The sequence below is a fragment of the Temnothorax longispinosus genome, chromosome 2, assembly GCF_030848805.1.
Source record: "Temnothorax longispinosus isolate EJ_2023e chromosome 2, Tlon_JGU_v1, whole genome shotgun sequence".
In the NCBI taxonomy this organism is placed as follows: Eukaryota; Metazoa; Arthropoda; class Insecta; order Hymenoptera; family Formicidae; genus Temnothorax; species Temnothorax longispinosus.
In genome coordinates this window covers 11,420,556-11,440,971 of record NC_092359.1, presented here as the reverse complement: position 1 = coordinate 11,440,971, position 20,416 = coordinate 11,420,556, and the positions used below count along the sequence as shown (strand labels likewise).

General features: G+C 32.8%; 1 protein-coding gene across 1 annotated transcript in view; it reads right to left on the bottom strand.

Annotated features, from left to right (window-relative positions):
* The window catches only part of LOC139807990 (uncharacterized), a 164,453-nt gene that overhangs the window by 8,136 nt on the left and 135,901 nt on the right, over positions 1-20,416 (bottom strand). Inside the window, exons 8-12 of the mRNA XM_071769548.1 lie at positions 13,856-14,083; positions 13,585-13,752; positions 13,396-13,509; positions 10,540-10,608; positions 9,826-10,037 (exon numbers count right to left, since the gene is read on the bottom strand). Of these exons, the coding sequence (XP_071625649.1) occupies positions 9,826-10,037; positions 10,540-10,608; positions 13,396-13,509; positions 13,585-13,752; positions 13,856-14,083 (791 nt within the window). The remainder of the gene's footprint in view (positions 1-9,825; positions 10,038-10,539; positions 10,609-13,395; positions 13,510-13,584; positions 13,753-13,855; positions 14,084-20,416) is intronic.

Below are 20,416 nucleotides of genomic sequence, written 5' to 3'. Positions count from 1 at the left end.
ATGTTACAACCATAATGAACAAATATTCACCCGACAAAAAAAAATTATTTATTTCGAAATTTTATTACTATTTTTTAACTAAATTTGTTTCTTAAGATGCAGTCTATGATTATAAATATTTTCTCGTATTTAAAAACACATATAAAAACACAATTATCTTGGTGGGATTCGAACTCGGGACCTCTGGATCGTGAGCCAACTGCCTTACGTGGTAGACCACTTCTTAATTTAATGTTAGTGTTATATTTAGTCTACATATGTCAACCAGCGCAAATATATAATTTTTCAAAAATCATCTTAAGAAACAAATTCAGTTTAAAAAGAGTAATAAAATTTTGAATTGGATATATGATATAATATTTCTTATAATGTCGGGTGAATGTCAGAAACCAGTGTCGGCTCATTACAAAATTTTGTGTTCGTAAATATATTTATGAAAAAAGTATATTTATAAAGGCCTATCTACATAAGACGCAGAACGCGAGTCGCAAGACACACGCACAGTCTACATGTCAATCTAACCTCTATACACAAAGAGGTTAGATTGACATGTAGACTGTGTGTGTGCTTGCGACTCGCGTTCTGCGTCTTATGTAGATAGGCCTTAAAGTTAAACATCCTTATCAAATCCACTTTATTCTATGCAGAAATTCTTTTGCGCGCGCAATGGAACTAAACTCTCAATCATGCAGTGATTCAGTGCTGTACCGTGCAGCTATATCTTATGGATCTCTCAACCATAATAATTGTGCTGCAGACCACATAAGAGGGATAGCAATAATCCTTTGGTTGAGGCAACCATATACGAGAGTATTATAACCGAATGTTACGTATCGTAAGAACTACGGTTATGACAACTGTATAAATGGGCATATCTTAACAGCTACATTGAATGTAATATCAATTTAACTTGAATTTACATCCATTTCTCTTTTAATCATAGAGAACATTGTTGTAACAACCGTAACAATTTTCTCCGTGTAGGTCATGCCGGTCTAATTTTGTGGATATTTATCGTGGAATTTTTGTACAAAGCAAATATTGTCGTCACGTATACCAAAAATTAACAAAAATATTAATTTTTTTTCGTTTTCGATATAAATTTGACCACCATGACCTAGATTTTGATGCGTACTTTAATTCTAGACAAGAATTTTGCATTTCTATAAAGTCAATTAAAAGATTAGTGCTAAGAAAAAAAGCCGGTATTACAGACGGCTTTAGGATCCCCTTAAAAGTATATTCTTTTGGTTCGTCAACTACAGGCGCCGTACTTTCAATCTTGAAACGCAGTCTGAAACTGAAACGTACAATCACATAATTAAATTGATAATCAATTTAACAATACCGATACTATACCCATCTCCACACACACTGCAAAGAATGTTACGGAAATATTTTTAATTTACAGTTTATAAAATTATTGACTATAATTTTTATTTTCCTTTAAATTTTAATTAATATCTAATATTTTAAATTTTAGTTTATAAAATTAATTTTTATTTTATTATTAATTTCTTAAATTTTAATTTATTAATTTAATCAAGAAATATATATTTTTCACATATTGACTGATATCTTTCAGGAGGTCGTATCTTACATAATTCGAGGTCGATTTTACACAATTTCCGATTTTTCTGCTTAAAGACGTTCTCCGGCTCTAGTCGTGCTCAACTTGTATTCGTGCTTAAAGGATGTTTATATACAAAATATTATATAATAACATCTAAAAAATAAGAAGTTAACTTCACGCGTGAGAACTCATGCGGCGTTGTCAAGTAACTGACGCCTCTTCTCTTCTATCACTCTGAACCGAGCGAAAAATTCATCAAATCGCGTACTTTACACAAGTATTTCTCGAAAACGAGTACAGCAAGGGTATTGACACTTAATTGCAAATTATTTATTTTATTTTTATGGAGCATCATATACTAATTTTTCAAAAACATTTAGAGAAAATAACTTTTTTCACAATTCATTATAATGTCTCTTATTTTACAATAGTTCAGAATAGGAATTACACATTAAAAGTTGAAATTTTGAAACTCAGTATCTCGATGTTTAATACCGCAAGAGGTATTGAAATTTACACTATTGCATAAAGCACATCTAAAAATTAACGTATATTCACAGTTTTAAAAAAATCTAGAGAAAATCGATTTTCCGGAGAACGACCTTAAACGCTCGGTCAAGCAACCCCGAAGCTAAGTGTCTACATCCTATCTTGAAATAGATTACCAAAAATGAATTATAGTTGTCGAAATTTTCTCGTATTTTCTCGTATTTGTAGATACGACAAATTTGCATTTCAAAATTATAATCAAATGAACAAGATACGACATATTTACTTTTAAATGACAATAATAAATGTTATTTAAAAATAAATATGTCGTATCTTGTTCATTTGATTACAATTTTGAAGTGTGTCGTATCTATAAAAATTGCGTTTTTGCGTTTGTTTCCCACGAATAATATAAAATTAAACAATAAAGCTGTATTTTAATTCCAAATCACTATATTTTTGAACAGTAAAGCAAACTATCTTGTTTGTTGCTTATCAACGAAACAAAAATTTACGAATCCTGTAAAGTGACAGTTTTTGAGATACGATCTCCCGAAAGATATCAGTCGATATACGATAGAAACAATAAAAAATATGAACAGGAAAAGATTTTGTCATCGTTGAAATGAAATTCGAACTTGTGAAGATCTATAAACGATAAAACATTTATGTTATTGAGTTATTGATTTATTTTTATTGCCCAATCTATTGTAAGTATATGCAAAAGTTAAGTAAAAAAGCAAAACAAATGTAATGCGTTAAACATATTTTAATGTACGTTGCTTATTTTTAGTATTATATTAAGTGTTATTTGCAATTGGGAACAAAGTTCTTTGGAAGTTTTAAACATCATCGCAGGTGATGACCGTTACATGATTTATCGGAAAGATAAGTATAGGAAGATTTTTCAATTTTAAAATATTTATCGTTTTATAATAAAACATTACATTTACATTCTCTCACTTTATGAGATTTTACATTATTTTATATCACGTTTCATTTTATTGATAATTGGATTTGCCACAAAGAACCCTGTCTATTTTAGAACCCTCGCGTCTAACAACGAGACTTTGCTAAAATAAAAAATTATTGTTAGAGGATCAGAATATTCTACAGACATAATCCTCCAAGTCGACATTGCATAGAGATACCTACACTCTCTGAAACATTAGAAAAATATACTATATAACATTCTTTCATTCGATTTCTCGGCATCCAAGACAAATTTTCTCCGTGGTGATAGTGGTAATGGATACAATCAATTATTTTGAATATCCCTGACTCACATCCAGAAACTTGCAATTACCTGGATCAGTAGTAACAAATTTATTTGTATAAAGTACTTCAATTGATATATTAAAATAGTTTATTATCCGTCACAGGGAGATGCCTAGGACGTCGAAAAATCGAATAAAACAAAGCCATTTCGTACATTTTTCTAATTTTTCATAGAGTGTATCTCTGAACGGTATTAACTTACAATAAAGGATTATGTTTATACAGAAATATTTCAATCATCTAACAATAATCTTTCATTTTAAGTCGCGTTACTATACACGAGGGGCCTAAAACCTTTATAAAAATGAGCAAAGTTTTTTGTAAGTGAGTTTAATGCCAAATTGGCAACAATTTGCTATTAATTTACTTACTGGATTATAAACACGCTGCTGTATTACAGACGGGTTGCAATTATAATATCTACCCATTAGAGAATAGATATTTTGTACTCTAAACGGTAAGATATATAAATGCACCCATGTGCACATATAAGTAGCAATTTACTCCATTTGCACGAATTCTTGTAACACAGTGCACAAGATGACACTAATGCAAATAGATGAGCGAGCGTATATTTTATTTGCACATTATAAACAGCGCTAAGCGCAGAATGCATTTTGACAGTAGTCACTGCAGCGATTTAAAATCAATTTAATATAAGAACGCCGTCAAGTCCGAGCTAGGATCTAAGTAGCAAATAATTTCCGTGTGAATTTCCAATACTATTTCCAACTAAACTGCGCGCCTACGAATTGTCGGTCTTGAAACACAGCTTCTTTGTTAGAACAGTAAATTTACTTAAATAAATCGCAAATCGATTTAATTTTTGATGCTGATACAAATCGTATCTAACATCCCCCTTCCCCCGAATATTACTGTAAAGAATTTATTGCGAAAAAACCCTGACTGAGATAATATTTTTTCACAACACCTCCACGGAAAGTTCAACTTTCCATGCCTGTAGAGAGGGACGAAAGTGGCCAATTTCACGCCAGGGAGGAAAGTTGTTACTTTCCTCCCGCCAAACAGGGACGAAAGTAATCAAGTTGTTACTTTCGTCCCTGTTTAGCGGGCGGAAAGTAACGTAACGGGCAAATCTTAAAACATATATAGGAAGCTTTCCAGCAAGTGACAAGTCGACACAAGTGTCGTTTTGTCTTTGTTATACTCATTGCCAAAAAAGAAAGATAAAACGACGTTTGTGTCGATTTGTGTCGCTTGCTGGCTGTATCATGACGAAGATACATCTGAATCACCATCTAAAATACAAAATAGAGGAAATAATCCAATCTTTTAATTCCAAAATTGTAGTGTAAATATTAAATTCACTAATTAATGCTTATTCTTTGTAAAAATTATATTCTTTAATTATATTCTAAAAATTAATAGATGGCGAGATACGAGTCAAGCGCGGTACGTGGTGCGCAAATAGAGAATTAATAGTTACAGAAGTAACGAATTAAAATGTATATACTCCAACTTAATAAACTGCTCGCCGATTATTTGTCGGACTTGAAACACAGCTATCGTTGGAACATTAATATTTTTCGCAATAATTTCTTTACAGTTTTTTAAATAATTAAATCGTGTAGATTTAATTCCGGGGAGGGAAGGGTATTAATGTTCCAACGATAGCTGTGTTTCAAGTCCGACAAATAATCGGCGCGCAGTTTATTAAGTTGGAATATATGTATATACGTATATACATTTTAATTCTGTAACTATTTACTTCTGTAACTATTAATTCTCTATTGGCGCACCGCCCTTGACTCGTATCGCCGTCTATTAATTTATTGACATTTTCACGAGTTTAATGATATATTTATATTCTAAAAATTATATTTTTTTACATTTTTTGGAAATTTTTTTGTTATTTTAAAATTAAAATTATTTATATATTTTTTTAAATTTTATTTTAATTTTATTTTTTTTTATGTGGGGGGCTTTGCTTTCCACACCCCCCCCAGGGGCTTTGCGAAAAACGCTACTTTCGCCCCTTGGTGCACAATATACTATTTCGCAATAAATTCTTTACAGTAATATTCGGGGGAAGGAGGATGTTAGATACGATTTGTATCAGCATAAAAAATTAAATCGATTTGCGATTTATTTAAGTGAATTTACTGTTTTAACGAAGAAGCTGTGTTTCAAGACCGACAATTCGTTGGCGCGCAGTTTAGTTGGAAATAGTATTGAAAATTTACACGGAAATTATTTGCTACTTAGATCCTAGCTCGGACTTGGTGGCGTTCTTATATTAAATTGATTTTAAAAATCTTAGAGTTCTATTACTATTATTATTACCCTAATGGAAATATTTTACTGAATATAATGGAATTTTACTGAAATTATGTCTTAATTGACCCAGATGAAAATATTTTGCTGAAAGTACTATGAAATTGATGATAAATGAAATAAAAGTTATTGAAAAATTACTGAATATATTTCAAAATATATCATAATTTTCTTTATGAAATTTAATGTAAATACTGTAAAATATAAGAAAAATTAAATTATACTGTTGAAAAATAATGAAAAATTTGTTAAAATATTAGATATCGTGAAAGTTATTGAATTTAACTGAAATTTTCATAATGATATTTATGGAATAATAATAAGAAGGGGTCAATTCATAGTAGAATTTCATTATATTTTCAGTCAAATTTTTACACCAAGAATAATTATTAAATTAATAACTTATTTTCTCTAGCTTTATTTATCACCACGATTCCAACCTTTACTGACAAATTTCTGAGTCCTTGCTCGTTCAGTCGCTTTTTGGAATTGAAGCATAGGAGCCTTCGTTGATTTGAGAATTTAGCTGATGCTATTAAATAGCTAATTCGAATTTATAAGACTATAAGTCTACTTTTTGTTGAGAATTACTACTTTTTTATGTCACAGTTTTAAAGAATTCGATTTTTACTTAATTTATAGATTTTTTACTACTTGACTATTACATAGCTTGACTTCGGAAAATTTGTTGATACGCAATGATTAAGGCCGTTCGCTCCACATTTTTCAGCCTTCTAACACGATTTTTCTCGCCATTAAACGAATAATTATTTTTTAAGTTTTAATTGTTAACAACTTTCTAATTAAATTTATAGTTTGACCACGCATACATTTCAACTATTTGTTAATCGGTTTTTTGGGCTTTCAACTTGATGTGGCTTCTTAATAACTCCATGTAATTTGTATACTATAATTATTAATATTAAGAAAGTAAAAACGACTGCTATGATTTAAATCAATAGAGAGGATAAATTCCATAATAAAAATGCTATAATTATTAATTAATGTTAATCTTATGATGTTAAACTTACTTTTAATTGATTTCATCTCTCGACGGATTTTTTATGTAACGGGATTATTATGATAATGTATTACAGTTAATTAGAGGGATTTATTTGATTGATTGAAAAAGTTTCTGTAAAGCACAAAACGCTCCCAGTTATTTTGACGGAATATTAAACTATTATATTATTTAGAATCCTGTTGTTCGGTATTGGCTGTTGTTTTATCTAAATATAAACTATATTTAACTAGGTAGTAATTAATATGAACTAGGAAAATTATTTGACAATCATTAAAATTATTCGCATATTTCCCAACAACTTTAGGAAAATTAACGATTTGCTCATAAAAAAAATAAAAAATTATTTTCAAATTACAAAATAAGTTTTCTTTATTATTATAGGTAATTCTACAGAATAGGGCCTTTTCCGAATTTTAATATTTTCTTGCGGTTTTTTTGGTAAAAACTTTTGTTGTGACTCCGACAGTGATAATCAATCGGGGGAGCCCGAAAAATATGCACCCAACCTATTTTTTTTACCTATTTTTACTTTATTTTTTATAAATGTCTAGATTAAGGGCGACCTTACCGATTTCAATGACCTTGATATATGTTGTCAAGGTCATGACCCCGAGTGACCTTCAGAAGGTTTTAGCCGTCGCTCGTTATTCGTTAAAAAGTTATTAACAAAAAAAATTTGGAAAATACGTAGGTTAGATGACGCGCTTCAAAAGTATTTAACTGTTTAAAGCGCGTCACTAACCCATGTGGCATCTCGCATATTAACTTTCCACGTATGAAAAGTTCATGCATACACTTTCCACGCAAACCGAGATTCACGCACACCCCCCCTGCTTTCGGGGGAGGTGTGCGTGAATCTCGGTTCGCGTGAAAAGTGTATGCGTGAACTATTTCGGGACTACCGCACCTCCCCCGAAAGCAGGGGGAGGTGTGCATAAACCTCGGTTCGCGTAAAAAGTGTATGCGTGAACTATTTTGACATATATATTAGTTATTTATGCCTTCCAATACTCAAAATAGCTGCTATATTTTCTAAACTTTTTTTTGTTAATAACTTTTTAACGAATAACGAGCGACGGCTAAAACCTTCTGAAGGTCACTTGGGGTCATGACATATATCAAGGTCATTGAAATCGGTGAGGTCGCTCTTAATCTAGACATTTATTAAAAATAAAGTAAAAATAGGTAAAAAAAATAGGTAGGGTGCATATGTTTCGGACTCCCCCGATTGATTATCACTTTCGGAGTCACAATAAAGGTTTTTACCAAGAAAACCGCAAGAAAATATCAAAATTCGGAAAAGGCCCTATTCTGTCCCATACAGCACAGATTGTTGCAGAAAGCTTCCAGAAAGGTTTCAAACCTTGCAGAAAGCTTCCAGAAAGGTTTGAAACCTTTCTGGAAGCTTTCTGCAACAATCTGTGCTGTATGGGGTAGAATTACCTATATATATAATGACAATAAATGTCATAAGTAATTATTAATAAGTACGACAAGACCTAGGTGCGCGCGCGCGCGCGCGCGAGCTTCAAGATATTAACAAGAAGCCTAGCACGATTCTCGCCGGCTCGGCTGACCGAGCATCGAGCATCTGACATCACTGCTGAAATCTGGCATCACTGCACAATTAGTCCGGATTCGCACCAGGGGCAAAGTCTGTAGGTAAAATCGGGTATATTTAGTCCGGACTCGCACCAGGGGCAAAGTCTGTAATGTGATTTAGTCCGGACTCAATCCTAGGGGCAAAGTCTGTCGGTAAGGGGCAAAGTGTGTTGGTAATCAAGTCACGGAAATGGTGGTCTCGACTTTTGAGGGGCCATTGGCTATCTGTCTATTAATCTGTGGTTTAACAGTTTGACAGGTTATATCGGGTTAAAGTCGGGTAAAAAGCTAATTTTTAAACTTTTAAGGGGATCCTGCAGTGACTGGCGAACTTCCTCGATGTCGATAATGTCAACCTTTCTAATTTTGTTTTCCCTATATCTGTTTTTGTCTAACAAAATGACATCTGTCCTTTTTTCGATTGCTCGCCATCTTACGCAAGATCCGGCAACTACTGTTGCTGCTCTTCTTGTCATCCTGCATCCGTATTTGCATTACTAAAATAATTATTAGATGGATCTTTTTTTGTACGCATTGAATCTTACTTCTACTTACACGATATTATTTCTACATGTTTTCCCAAGGGTGGATGATAAACATTATGTACGTATAAACAGTAGAATTTTTGTTTTATGCAAATATTGTCGTCAGGTGATAGCTGTGTATGTGCCCCAATAAGTAATATTTTTAATTTTTTGGTGCTTTTGATATAAAATCGCGTTTTCCACCCTAGATTTTTAGGCGGACTTTAATTCTAGACCAAAAACTTGCAATTCTGTAAAGCCAATTAAAAGATCCATCGATTAACGATAATGTCGGTAAATCATACGGCTGCAGGATCCCCTTAACCCAAAGATTAATGTGATAGGTTAATGAGTCACTTATGTATTTTACATAACCTTAAAGAGTAGCGCGCCCAAAGTTAATTAATTAACTTTTTACTCGACTTTAACCCGACATAACCTGTCAAACCGTTAAACTTTAACTTATTTGAATACCCCTATTGTGTATAATCTATAATACGTGCACAACACATGTATATGAAGAGAATTCACCACGCTCGGACACGAGTAATAGGACTGAGGATGGATGTTATTACATATGTTCACACGGAAAAAATGCTATACAACGTGTTAGGTTTTATATAAGTAGGCAGAATACGGCAAGCAATAATTAAACAGGCTTTTAACGTAAAGCGGAATAGCACACAGAACGTGTAGGTATTTATGTGAAAACAAAAGGGTATTCAAACAACATAAAACAATGTCAGTGCAGCTAACTTCTTATATTCAAATACATACTCATTCAACTATATATATAATATATTATTAAACGCGAAATTTTCGTCCATACTTCTAACACAATGAAAAAAGAAAATTATTTTATTTAATGGAATGCATCATAAATTGCCACAAGCATTTTATCAGAAGCATTTATTTCAATTGTATTTGTACAATAGCATGTTTTCGATGTGGACACGTGCACCATATATGATTATATAAGTCCGCATATAGAGACAAAATTTATATATAATTGTATAATTATTTTTTCTTGGAGTACTTACATATTGTTCAATAGCTGCATTATTAGTAGAGATATAGTTTTCGAGATAATTTATATCATCCAGATCTTTTAGAGGTAAAAATACTTCTATGAGATCGTATTTTTTCCCTTCAAGTACGGATGAATTTTGTTCCGTTTTAGGCAGTCTTTTATCAATACTTTTCAAAGTGGCCATAAGAGTGGTATACATGCGACGAATAGAAGAACATTGTTCTAATAAAAATTTAAAAAAATTAAATAATATTTATAGAAATAGCAGAGAAGAGAACTGAAGAAATTACAATGGTTAAGCGGGAAACACACACGGAAAAAAATTTAGCTAAAGGATTTGATACTATATGGACAACTAACATTTTTTGCTGCGAGAGCTAATTAATTTTGCAATAATAGCAAAACCTTTTGCTGCAATAGCAAAGTTCAGCAAAACTGTTTACTATTGCAACAAAATGTTTTGCTATTATTACAAAATTAATTAGCTCTTGCAGCAAAAAATGTTAGTTGTCCCATATTTAACAAATAGATTTGCTGTTGCAGCAAAACCTTTTTTTTCCGTGCAGAGTTTTGCATAACGCATAATGCATAAGCATAAGAAAATTAATTGGACTATTTCCTTATGCACATGTATATGGAGCAACAATTTTCTTATGCTTACGCATTATGCGTTATGCAGAAGTGTGTGCTCCCCGCTTTAAAGTCTGGAAACCTAAAATTTTACCTTTTATTATAAGAATTTCTTGAAGTAATCTTTCTTGATTTATGTCCTCATTTGTTAAGAAATTTGGTACTGTAAAAATTTTTAGTAAATATATTACTTACACTAATTTATATATAGTTAACAGATATAATACAGAAATTGTTTTATATTAAATGTTTCAATAGGTATATATATCTTAGTCCGTTAATTCTGGAAAAAAAGTCTCAGGCGTTTTATTTTTCTTATCACGATTTTCCAAATTTTCATGTTCTATTTTTTGCATTTTATTGTTGTGCGTTGTATTGTATTTATGTTCTTGAGAATTTCCTCAATGCTTTGTTCGCCTGATGGAACATATATAGATAACGAAATAAAAAACCAGGGCGATAAGAGAAAGTGAGTCTCTAAGTATTGGTATATTAAAAAAAAACCTCAAACTATAAGACATGATATTTACGATATCTTAATCAGAAATGCACAGGTCTTTTATTCCGAGTCAACTATATGTTACGATACCTAAGCACCATGTACCGTGTCTTAATTAAAACATTTCTGGGCACTCACCGTGGCCAGGTTAGATTGTAACATCAGAGGCGAAACACGCTAAGAATTATTTCTTGCCTACCATTTTTAAATAAAAGATATTTATTTGAAAAAACACTTTAAATCGCTTTAACACACTTACAAAATGTTCCGAAAACTATCCTTTTCCTTTGACAGTTAATAAACAACTGTAAAATAAATGTGATACGAAGCCTAATATAGTCATACGTTGTGCATAAGCCTGTATGACTAAGCTCCGTATCACATTCATTTTACAGCTATTTATTAATTATTAAGGATAGTTAATATAATTTTTGGAACATTGTATAAATGCGTTAAAGCGATCTGAAGTTTTTTTATTGAAATATTTTTTTATTTAAGGTATTCCTTTCACGGAGAAGCGTATTTTGTATAGACGCTTATAAGCAGGGCCTCAGCAAACTCTTGTATATTGCATTAAACTTATATAAAATCAAGTTATAATTGATTATTATGTTTAATTATAAGAAAAAAATGAAAATATTATGTGTATTTAGAAATTTTTCATTTTTCGGTAAATTTTACTGTCAGAACAATATAGCAACGCTGCGCTTTTCAGGGCGCCGATTGTAAAATGTGAAGTTGATAACAAAAGTGTCAATGTAAGTGTCAATTTCATTAATCAAAGAATATTGTGACATTTTCTTTTTATTAAAGAGAGATTTTATAATAATAATGAGTGATAAGAAACATAAAGTGAGAAGTAATGTGGGCAAAAATAAGGGACAATTTGTGAAAATAAAAGTTGATAATAAACCGTACGTGATGAACTGAAGTGTGACATGAGGGCACATGCAGCGTTTCCAAATAATTCCTTGAAAGTCGCCATTAAAAATATTCATCTATAAACCACATTTCAAGTCAACTTTTAACATAAATATTTTGTTTAAATATTCGGTGACTCTGTATTTTTATCGACACTATCGAAAGTATAGAGTTTAGCAAATATGTAGCGCAGTTAATATTTAATATCTTAAGATATTTGATAAACAAATTATTACATTAAAATGTGGAAAATAGACTTTTTCGATAACGTCACATATAAAATATCGATTTTTCAAAGTCATAATTCTTCTTTATATGTTCGGTAATGTGGTTTAATTTTTTTCTGGCGTAAAGATATGCATTTTAACTTTCTCGTACCAAAAAATCAGTTAATTCTTAAGACTTTGGTGTCATGAAAGGAATACCTTACCTTAAAATGGCATGCAAGAATTTTTAACGTGTCATTTCTTATTGGTTCTGATGTTACGATCTAACATGACCGCGGCGAATACAAGAACCTTAAGTAAAAACAAGTTTCCTAAATATATTTTTTACAATGTGCCGGAAAGAAATCAACGTGCTAGGAAGAAGATTATACGTTACAGGCAAATTTTAATTTTCTTATACAAAACATGAAAACAGTAGGTGAATATTTCGCATGTGTTATGTAGTAAACACATGCGTCGTGCACGACATAACTAAAGCGAATAAAAGAGATTGTCGGATGGCTCAGACACATACACACACATTCACCTATAGGTGCATCAATTAATTATATGTACAAATAAATAATTCCTAATAATTTGGTATCTTAGGGACGAGTTTCAATGCTCGCTAGATGTGGCTCCGGCGTTTTCGATCCTTCGTTGTCACGGCCGATATTCTATTATTCTTCGTTATTTCGATGTACATGTCGGTTACGTGGCCACGAAGAATCGCTCGAGACTTTGCCTTTCCTTCGAAATAAACATTTAAACTCTTTACAAAGGACATAATTGTAAACATAAAATAAAGTGTGTGTCAAGCCAAGGCGACCCAAGGTCTACACCTCTAGGCGCTGTCGCATCCGCACAATCAGGTAGCGACTCAGGGCGATAGTCCCCTAGGCGTCGTCGCTTACCGCTCTCACTACTCAGGGCAACAGCCCCTAAGCGAAATAATCAACAACAGCCCTTAAGCGAAGTCACATACTATGCGCAACTGATCCATGTATGTATACGTATTTGCGTTCTCTTCTTAATTGTCATTTTCTGCTTTAATGTTTAACGTTTACATTCTTTATTAAAACGATCTTTTCAACTGTTTTCTGTATTTATTAATCACACATTAAATAAGGCTCAAGACGAAAATACGGCGTAGATATGAGTAATATCTATACTGATCATATAACAGCATGCTTTCTCAGATGAGAAGGAGGCATTCTTGAACACGTAAAGATGTTTTCAAAGCTGAAATGTTCTAAATAAACTACACGAAATATCTATTATACCAGTTTAAGGATTAAAATTTAGAAGATTAATTTTGTCTTACCAATATTTTCCCCATTAAGAGGATGGCAATTTTCATCAAGAAATAAAACCTTTGAATCTTTTAAATTCTTTAGATTTAAACTCGAAGAAATAGGAATACAACATTTTATTGTTGCTAAAATAATATAAAACATGTTAATAAATATAATAAACAGTAATTTCACGATTAATCAATTCAAAAGATACTTACGTTTTGATTTATTTTTACTACTGGAATGTGTATCTTTATTAATTCTAGATTTTGAAAATGAGCTGCAGCTGTTATTATAGTTATTGCGACAACCTTTTCCCATCTTTTCATCGTCGGTGGTTTTATATGTAGGATTTTCAGCAACTTTTATAGCTTCCTCCCAAGTATCTGCAAAGTAATTTTGTACTTTAAGTAACACTTTTCATTGTATAATACTCACAATTTTTATGAAAAATTAATATATTTAAAAATAAAATGTGATATACATTACCGCAGTATTGTTCAACGTCAACGTTATATAATTTCCATGTTGTTTTATCAGGCGGAAAGCGATTTGAAATGTATAAAGTTAATACATCTTTAGTTACATTTTTAGTTGGCCACCAACATTTAATTTCGTTATTTTTATTGTCCAACCAGTTTGTTGGCACTTCAGAAAAAGTGTCTTCTTCTACAAAATGTACTATAGCATACATTTTGTAATTATTTATTGTAATTTCTGTACATAAAAATAAAGACAAATATTCACATTTGTTAGGGCTCATTAAAATATAATATGGCAAGTAGTATAATTAAGTATATATAGTAAATAAAATCTTTTTAATAGGTATGGATTATTATATTACAGGTATTACATATCTTTTCCAGTATTATTTTCTACTGGAATTAATAAACATTTCGTACTTTATCTGTTGCTTTTTGATAAAATAATTAGATACGTTATTGCTATTTATAATAGATATTTCTAACATTTGGGAATTCCATGGCACATGGAAAAAAGGTTGCGGAGTTAAAAATTGTTGTGTTTTTAATCCGATTTAAGTTTTCTCTTTATTAATGTCTTTGTCTCTTGTATAAATATCGTAGATAATAACACTACATCTATTTTTTAAGAGACAACAATTATTAGGTTTATATTTTTAAATAAAATTTTTTAAACGCTGTAGGGGAGACCGGGACTAACTCGACATCGATCGGGGCAAACTTTTGACACTAAACTTTTTGCTAATTTAAATCTATCGTAGAAGCTTGTCTTTTCTACTGTAAATGTGTCTTTATGTGCTAGTATTATCAACGGGATTTGATGACATTCTGAGTTATGGTATAATTTTTAGCGCGACATAAGCGTTTTTGATGGTTAAAAGTAATTTATATCACATGTGCGTGGAAAGTGGCCCATTACGCGCGTGTCACTCGCGTAATGGGCCACTTTCTACGCACGTGTGATATAAAATAGGGTGTGTAACACGTGCGGGTTGAAAATTGGACACTCGTGCGGGTGGTCGCACTTGCCTTCGGCTCGTGCGTCCACTCCGCACGTCCAATTTTCAACTTACCGCACTTGTTACACAAATAACTATTTTCTGATCTCTCGAAAATTTCTACTCTTTCATCGAGCTTTATTCTTGCAAACCTATATGTAAGTGATTTTCATGGGAAATTTGATGCTCTATATGAATCCAATAATCGTTTTTGGATATTTTCAAAATTTTCATGTTTTTGAAGTGACAAAACTGAAAAACGACGTCCGGGGCAAAGTCAACACCATGCCGTTTCGTCGGCTCTCAGTAACAAACGATGCTTGTCACGCAGCCGTATGGCTCATGACAAATGTATGCGCACGTCCGATCGCGAGTTTACCTGCATTAATTGTTTTTCAGACATGAGTTTAGATGAAGATAATTAAGTTCAACAATTTTTGTTCTCATTATTTCAAATGATTGTTCTAGCTACTTTATTCTAATTTTTGTACTTTTTAAATACACAATAAACAATGTATTTTCATTTTCAGACAGTAAAAAATAAGTTCCAGATCAAATTGTGTCGATCAAACAAAGTGTCGAGTTTGCCCTGGCGGGGTGTCGAGTTTACCCCGGCATTTTTCAATTCGAAAGATTGTCTTTGCGTCACTTTTCTTTTCCTGGCGGCAAAACAAAGCGACGTACAGCGAAACTTTCTGAATCAATTTTGTACCTGAAGGAACACTCTTTAAATATATAACATTGAATTTGCCTAAAAATTGTGTAATTAAATATTAAAAATTGCCTTTGAAAAAATAGTGCCGAGTTAGCCCCGGTCTCCTCTACACGCTGCGTACGCGCTGTACACGTTGCCTTGGAAAAGGATTGTTATTTTAAAAATAAGAAGCAATAGATAAGAATGAAGATGTTAAAAATATTGCATTACTTACAAGTGAGATGTATGAGAAAGATTTTTGAATTGTTGATTCGGGAAGTACGTCAAATATGACAAATAACAGAAGTCATTTCCAAGAATTAAAGAAGACATATATTCAAATTAATGTTGCAAAATCGGAAGAAACGATGCAGGCAGAAGGTATAGGCAGCATTGAATTCAGTAAGTGCATATTAAAAGAAGTCATATATGTACCGAAACTAACAATGAATTTACTTTCAGTAAATACAATAACAAAAAACGGTGGTGAAGTTATTTTCACGAAAAACGAGGTAATAATTAAAACTAATAATAAAATTGTTTTAAAAAGTAGGAAACTCTCAAACGGATTGTTCCAAGTGAAACTGACATTAGAACACAACCTAGAATCTCATCTGACTGAGAACTAATTATGGCATATAGAAAACTTGGACACGCAAGTTTTGGTAAGATGAAAAATATGTTGACGCTTTGCGATGGACTTAGACTCTCAAATAATGATTTGGATGAATTAAAGCAAGTGTGTGAAGTCTGTTAAAAGCAGTCAAGACTCAAGTTTGGAGATACGAAAGCGAGAGCCATTAGGCCAATACAAATAATACATACAGATTTATGTGGACCTATAGATCCAGATACATGGAAAGAAATACATAATAACCTTCTTAGATGATTTTACCCACTATACAATGGCTTATCTTTTAGAAAGCAAAACAGAAGTGCAAGAAATTATGAAGGAATATGTGGAACGAGTTGAAGCGTACTGGAACTTAAGAGTTTCGAAAATCAGATGTGATAATGGTAAAGAATATTTGAATAAGAATATTCAATTATGGTGCAAAGAAAAAGGAATAGTATTGGATAATACGACACCATATACGCCTCAATTAAATGGTAAAGCAGAAAGGTTGAATAGAACATTAATGGATAAAGTCAGAGCACTTTTATCTGATTCACGTTTGAATAAAAATATGTGGGGAGAAGCTTTGTATACTTCGATTTATATTTTGAATAGATTACCAACTGATACACTCAAATGTTACTCCATACGAGATGTGGGAAAAACGAAAACCAAATGTGAATGGTATGCAAATATTTGGAAGCATAGCGTATGCTAAGATTTTGGGACCACTGAAAAAACTTGAAGAGAGAAGCAGGAAATTAATTGTTGTAGGCTACGTGCCAAATAGATATAGGCTATGGAATTCTAAAGAGAAGAAAATAGTTATAGCCAGAGATGTAAAATTTCAAGAAGAAAGTTTAAAAGAAAATAAAAACTCAGAGACAAGTAAAATAAAATTTATTCAACAGAATAATAAGGAAGATGCAAACAAAGGAAATTCCTCTTTTGAAGAAAAGGGAAGGCAAGATATGAATAAAAATAAAAAAAGAAAAAGACAAGTAGACAATAAAGAAAATAACGATGTAAATATTTCAGTCAGAAGATCATCAAGACAGAGAAAATGTTCAGAACGTTATCAAGCAAACTATGTAATGTTAACATATAAAGAAGCAATGTCAGGTCCCGACAAACTTAGATGGGAAGAAGCAATCAATGAAGAAAAAAATTCTCTAAAGGAAAATAATACTTGGGAGATTATAGATATGAAAAATCTTAAAGAAGAAAAACCACTAACAGCCAAGTGGGTATTTAAGATAAAACAAGATGGAAGATATAAGGTTTGACTTGTTATAACAGGATGTGAACAAGAATTTGGAATAAATTATGAAGAGACTTTCAGTCCTGTGATTTGTACGAGCGCTCTTATGGTGCGTGTCCACCTGCGAGTAAGAACTCTCGAGAGTCTTTCTCTCTCTCTCTTTCTTTTTGCTCTCGAGAGTTCTTACTCGTAGTTGGAGACGCACCATTAGAAGTTTATTTGCACTTGTAACAATGAAGAAGTACAAGATAGTGACTTTCGATATAAAAACAGCTTTTCTATATGAAAATGTCGAAGAAGTTGAGTATATGTATCCACCTGATGATTACGATTGTATAGGAAAAGTCCTCAAGTTAAAGAAAGCACTGTACGACTTGAAACAAGCTCCATTGAAATGGAATAAACGGTTTACAGATTATCTCAAGAAAAAGGGATTCAAGCCACTGGAGAGTGAACAGTGTATCTTCAAAATGATGAATAAAAACTGTTTTTGGGAATATATGTAGATGATGGAATACTTCTAATTAAAACGAAATTTAAGATGACAGTTGAATATAGACCAAGAATATACGTTGGTTTAGAAATTTCAAGAAAAGAAGATAGTATAAAATTGAAACAAGAAGAATATACAAAGAAAATTCTTAAACATTATGGTATGGATAAAGCAAATCCAGTGAAGATACCGATTTTGAAGAATGAAGAAAGAAATACACAAAAAAAAGAAGAATACAATTATAAAGAAGTTATAAGTTATACAATTATAAAGAAGTTTGCTGTATCTTTCAACCAAGACAAGACCGGATATATTCTATGGAGTAGGTTTTAGCAGTAGGTATATAGAAAATTATACCCAAGAAAATATAAATGATATAAAACATGTATTAAAGTATTTAAATGGTACAATAAATCAAGGAATACAATTCAATAGTAATGCGAATCCTAGTGTTCTTCAGGCTTACTGCGAAGCAGATTTTGCAGGAGATCTTATGACAAGACAAAATACAACAGGATTTATTATATACTATGGAGGAGGAGCTTTGAGTTGGCGCTCACGAAGACAAACAACGATAGCACTTTCAAGTACAGAAGCTGAACATATAGCAGCTGCTGAATGTTGCAAGGACTACTATACTTAATTAAAGAACTACTATACTTAATTAAAGACTCTATTGGAAGAACTTCAAGATAAGAAGATACAAGTAGAACTCAATATCGATAACCAAAGCACAATTTTATTAATAACAAATGGAGTTGTTAATAAAAGATCAAAACATATAGATGTCAAATACAGATTTGTTCATGCTAGTAAAAAATAAAATAATCAAATTAAAATATTGTCCAACTTAAGATACGATGGCAGGTTCGGAGAAGGACCCTCCTGATAAAGCTGGTGTAAGAAGGTTCACGTGTTGTCCGAGGAAAAATGTTGGTGTTTCATTGTGCATAATATGTGAAAGTGCTTTTCATTCTTCCTGTGTTGATCGTAAAAAGGGAGCTCGGGAAATTACCAAGAATCTTATTATTTGCGGTAAGCATGGTGATGTCAACCTAACCTCCAAAGTCAACGACTCGGCTCTCAGCGATGACGCGAAAAAAATCATCGCCCAAGTCAAACAATATGAAAAGGAAAGAGTGGAGCAGGAGACAATTGATGAGCTTTCAAGGAGTATCCTAGATGAAACTGGTCAAGGAGAGGATGATCAGGATACTGATAAAGTGGCTGTTCTCAAAAGGGAGAATGCGTTGTTGAGACAGCTAGTCGCGGAAATGCAAGATAAAAATGAAATCTTGAAAAGACAAGCTTCTGTCCAGCAGCAACAAGCGAGTAAAATCACATACGCGAATGTTGCAGCTGTTAACACGACAGCAACTAAAGAGATCAAGCATGTTCCAGACATAGTAATCAAAGCGACAAATGATAAAAACAAAAAGGAGATTTTCAAAAAGGTTACTAGCTCTTTACAAAGTGATGTGATTGTGCCGGTCGACAAGGTCATCGAAAGGAGGGATGGGACGGTGGCAATCAGATGCACACATTCGAAGCAAGTAGATAGAGCAAAGAAATTGTTATCAGGCTCTCTGGGAGGTGAGTTTGAAGTTAACAAGGAGAGTCTAAAAAATCCAAAAATGCTCATAACAGGTATCGAGAGTGAGCAATCCCTCGAAACTATTGTGGCCGATATAAATGAGAGAAATTTCCATGATTTCGAGAGTGAGTGTCTAGGGACCCACAGTTTCGAAAATGAAAAATCCAAGTTATTAAATGTCGTGATTGAGCTTACGCCGGAATTATACAGCTGTGTAAGGGCAAAAAATTGCAGGGTTTATGTAGGTCACCAGAGATGTCGGGCCTATGATGATTTGAATGTTAGATCGTGTTACAAGTGTGGGCGATATGGGCATAATGTGTGGCTCTAAATGTGAAAACCAGGAGTGCTGTGTGTATTGTGCGGGCCCGCACGAAGGGAGTAAATGTTCTAATCCCAATAATCTCAAGTGTCTAAATTGCGTTTATGTTAACGAAAAGTTTAATCTGAAACGAGATACAAATCACTGTGCTATGGACAGTGACAAGTGCAAAACGCTTAAAGCAAAAATAACCAGATGCATAAACACCACGGACTATCCAATTCGGCCGATAGTGCCGGCCCTCTTGGGGAAAGCGGCAAAGAAGACAAAGACAACGAGGACAGCGGCAGAGGCAACGAGGACAGCGGCAACGAGGACCGCAGCGGTGGCGCGGGGACGTGTGGGGGGCGAGAAGGGGAATGTACCTTTGAATAAGGGGAATGGCTAACGCCCCCCTCTCTCGCACTACCACGCGCTCTCCGCGCAACCAGGGCAATACAACGCGGGCGGGCAATGACGACTCCACACAGTATCCCACTTACAGCATCTCTTCACAGACAGAATATAATGACAAGTATTCTTTTTTAGATTTAGATGATGCGAGTTTTACAAATGAGTTGGAGTGCGGAACAATGCGGTTAATTAATGAA